At 40.7% G+C, this 3167-nt stretch overlaps 1 protein-coding gene across 1 annotated transcript; it reads right to left on the bottom strand.

The window, feature by feature from the left end:
* On the bottom strand, window positions 1-2307 carry LOC124008263 (gastrula zinc finger protein XlCGF26.1-like). Its single transcript, XM_046319414.1, has 2 exons — window positions 1943-2307; window positions 1-1318 (listed from the first exon to the last, which is right to left on the bottom strand). The coding sequence occupies exons 1-2, from the start codon at window positions 2106-2108 to the stop codon at window positions 180-182; spliced, it is 1305 nt and encodes a 434-aa protein (XP_046175370.1). The 5' UTR covers window positions 2109-2307; the 3' UTR covers window positions 1-179.
* Window positions 2308-3167: the final 860 nt, after the last annotated feature.

The following is a 3167-nucleotide window of genomic DNA, read 5'->3' as shown; positions in this document are numbered from 1 at the left end:
GATTGTTACATCATCATTGAAATCAAATCAAACTTTATTTACATAGAAAGCTTTACAAAAGTACATTCACCACACAGGTATTTATCTGAATCCCACATCATGAATGATCCAGAGTTGCTGTGCTTTTGTTGTCCACATCCGGCCTTTTAATTTCCATCTTCTGACAGAAGATCTTTGTCCTAATTTTCATCCTGTTTTCCTCCTTTGTGGATGTTTTTCACATGCGTCAGCAGGTTAGACTTTTGAGTGAAGCTTTTCTCACAGTCTCCACAGCTAAATGGTTTCTCTCCTGTGTGAGTCAGTTTATGCTTCCTTAGGTTCCCCTTCAAATTGAAGCTTTTCCCACAGTCACCACAGCTAAATGGTTTCTCTCCTGTGTGAGTCCTTATATGATCTGTAAGGTTCCCCTTCTGATAGAAGCTTTTCCCACAGACACCACAGCTAAATGTTTTCTGTTGTGTGTGAGTCAGTATATGTTTTCTTAGGTCTCCCTTCTGATAGAAGCTTTTCCCACAGTCACCACAGACAAATGGTTTCTCTCCTGTGTGAGTCAGTATGTGCAAGTTCAGGTTTCCCTTCTGACTGAAGCTTTTCCCACAGTCACCACAGACAAATGGTTTCTCTCCTGTGTGAATACTCATGTGCCTGGATAGATCTCCTTTGTGTTTGATTATCTTTCCACAAACTGGACAGATACAGGGTTGGACATGGGCCTTCAGTTTACAGGTGGAGTTGTTGAGTTTATTGCCGTAGCTGCATTCACTGAGTCTCTTCTTGGTGAGAGTCATATGCCTCTGCACGTCAGCTTTCAGAGCAAATGTTTCTCCACAGTCACGAAAGTGGCTAGTTTTTCTAGGCGTGGTGTTGGGTTTGGAACAGTGTTCCCCCATTGGTGGACTGGGATCCAATGGTGGGCTACTGTCAAGTCCTACTGGGTCGCTGCTTACAGCTGAACTGTGTCTGGAGGCATTGTTTTGATTACCTGGAGGGTCACAGGGAATGTAGAGACCCTTTAGGTGGGTCACAGTGCCAAAAGGTTTGAGATCCACTGGGTCTCTCTCTCTGTTCTCCACAGTCTGGGTTTGGTCCTCCTGATCACATTCTCTTTTCAAACAGGAAGGAGAGAATATGAACTCTATGATATCAGGCTCCACCCCTTGAAGCTGCTCTTCCTCCTGACTGGTCCTGACTTCCTCCTGTTCCTCTTTAATCTGTTTGGTCTCTGGGTCCTTCTGCCCCAGACTGGGGCTCCACTCCTGCTCACAGTGCTGCTGCTCAGGGGGAACCTCCTCTTCAGAGACAGAGAGCTGCAGGGAGTCTGGAGGGAAGGAGAGGAGGGTGGAGGTTATCTGCTAGAGAATTACATTTACATTTGGAATCACTCATGAATTATAGATCTCTATGATTTTAAAATATCAAATGGCTTTATTGGCATGTATGTCTACACAGCCTTTAAACACAGCCTTTAAACACAGTCTTTAAACATGTCTGAGTGAAGTTATCTGGGTATTTTCTCTCATTCACTTGGGTATTCAATCCTATGATAGAACACACCGCGGCCAACATGTACAAAAGTCACTCAGGCACCATCTAATCTTTAATAATCCTTGTGTGCACAATGGTTTTGTGAACCTTAGAAACTATACTTTCATATCACCCCAAAATAATTGTATAAACACAAAATACAAAATACTATGCAGTATTTTAAAACACAGATTAACACAGAGGTGTTTTACATTTCACATTTGCCTGAACTATGACACTTCCTGAGGAAATGGAAACAGCCAGACGTCACAGAGGACGTAATGGTGACGTGTGACGCTCCTGTCCAAGCAACGGAAAGCATTGGCACGTCGGGACTATTTTTTATATCACCGAAGGTCTAACCACTTTAATAATTTAGTATAACTATATCTAACTATCAGTAGATCTAAATACGAACCTATTCTACATAGTTGTATCTCTGGTGTCCTCCGCAGCAGTCTCCGTAGCCGATCATTCTCCTCCTGGTACTCCACTACCGTTTTCTCAACTGCACCGAAAATCTCCACAGCAGCCGCCGTTAAACGATCATTTAAAAACACACGCAACGACTGAAGTTTCGACATTTTCAGTGGATTCAGTATTTGGTTATTTAGATAGTATGGTTTCTTGACATGGGTCCTCCTGATCACATTCACTTTTCACACAGCAAGGAGTGAATATGGAGTCTTTGGTATCAAAGAGCCCCCGACACGTCCTAAATTCAGTGGTCTTTCTTTTACTCCACAAAAAAAGAATCAAAACAAACTCATTCCCAATCCTACTTCCGTGTTCAAGTCAATGAATCTTACAAAACTCATTGGTTCGAGTGGCGACGAACCCAGAAACACAGAACAGCGTCACCAGCTGGATGGGGGTGTGTGTTTACTGCTGTGTAAGTTAGTTCCCTGACCACTAAGGAAGGAAATAATGACGACATGTGGACAAAACAGTGGTTATCAGAAGTATGACATGATCTGGGATAATCAATTCGTCTGTATCAATAACATCAGGGACACTATTCTCCCGTCACCGTGCCAGACATTCCAAAATAAACGAATTTATAATCCAGTTTATAACGCGTTTTTTTAAACTAATTTTTGTAAAATATTTTTTTCAATATATATTCCTACAAAGCAGAACCAATGATTTAGCTATTTAGATAAGCAACCAGAATGAACTATTGGTTTTAAGGTTCATAAAAACAAGAAGCTAAACATAGATGTGTTTTCGTTTGTTGAATCCTTTAAAATATGCCCATTTCAAACATTTTTTGTTGTTGAAAAATCTAAAAGCTATTTCAGACTATTTAGACAAATTAGCTGGCTTAGTAGTATATCCCTCAGATCTGTGAGATTCCTGTAATGTGATCATTACGTCATCATTCAAATAAAATCAAACTTTATTTACAGTGGGGTTGGAAAATATTGACACCCTTGATAAAAATGGCCGTGTAAAATAAATAATTAAAATATTGAGCTATATTGTATGTTAAATAAACCCGACAGGTTTTTTTGGGTTTCAAGTCCAGAGATTCGGTGGCTAATTAACCATTCCCTTTGTGGATTTTGACATTTGTTTGGGGGTTTTGTGTTGTTGGAAAATCCACTTGCGGCCAAATTTTAGCTTTCTGGCAGAAACAACCA

Source organism: Oncorhynchus gorbuscha, linkage group LG21 (genome assembly GCF_021184085.1).
Source record: "Oncorhynchus gorbuscha isolate QuinsamMale2020 ecotype Even-year linkage group LG21, OgorEven_v1.0, whole genome shotgun sequence".
Classification (NCBI taxonomy): Eukaryota; Metazoa; Chordata; class Actinopteri; order Salmoniformes; family Salmonidae; genus Oncorhynchus; species Oncorhynchus gorbuscha.
Note: the sequence above shows the minus strand (reverse complement) of the source record. Positions and strands in the feature narration are given on the sequence as shown.

What these genes read in the sequence shown, in the direction of transcription:
- LOC124008263 (XM_046319414.1), bottom strand. Translation starts at nt 2,108, where the DNA reads ATGTCGAAACTTCAGTCGTTGCGTGTGTTTTTAAATGATCGTTTAACG. An exon ending in GATACAACTATGTAGAATAG is followed by an intron (nt 1,319 to 1,942) that starts GTTCGTATTTAG and finishes CCTTCCCTCCAG; the next exon opens with ACTCCCTGCAGCTCTCTGTC.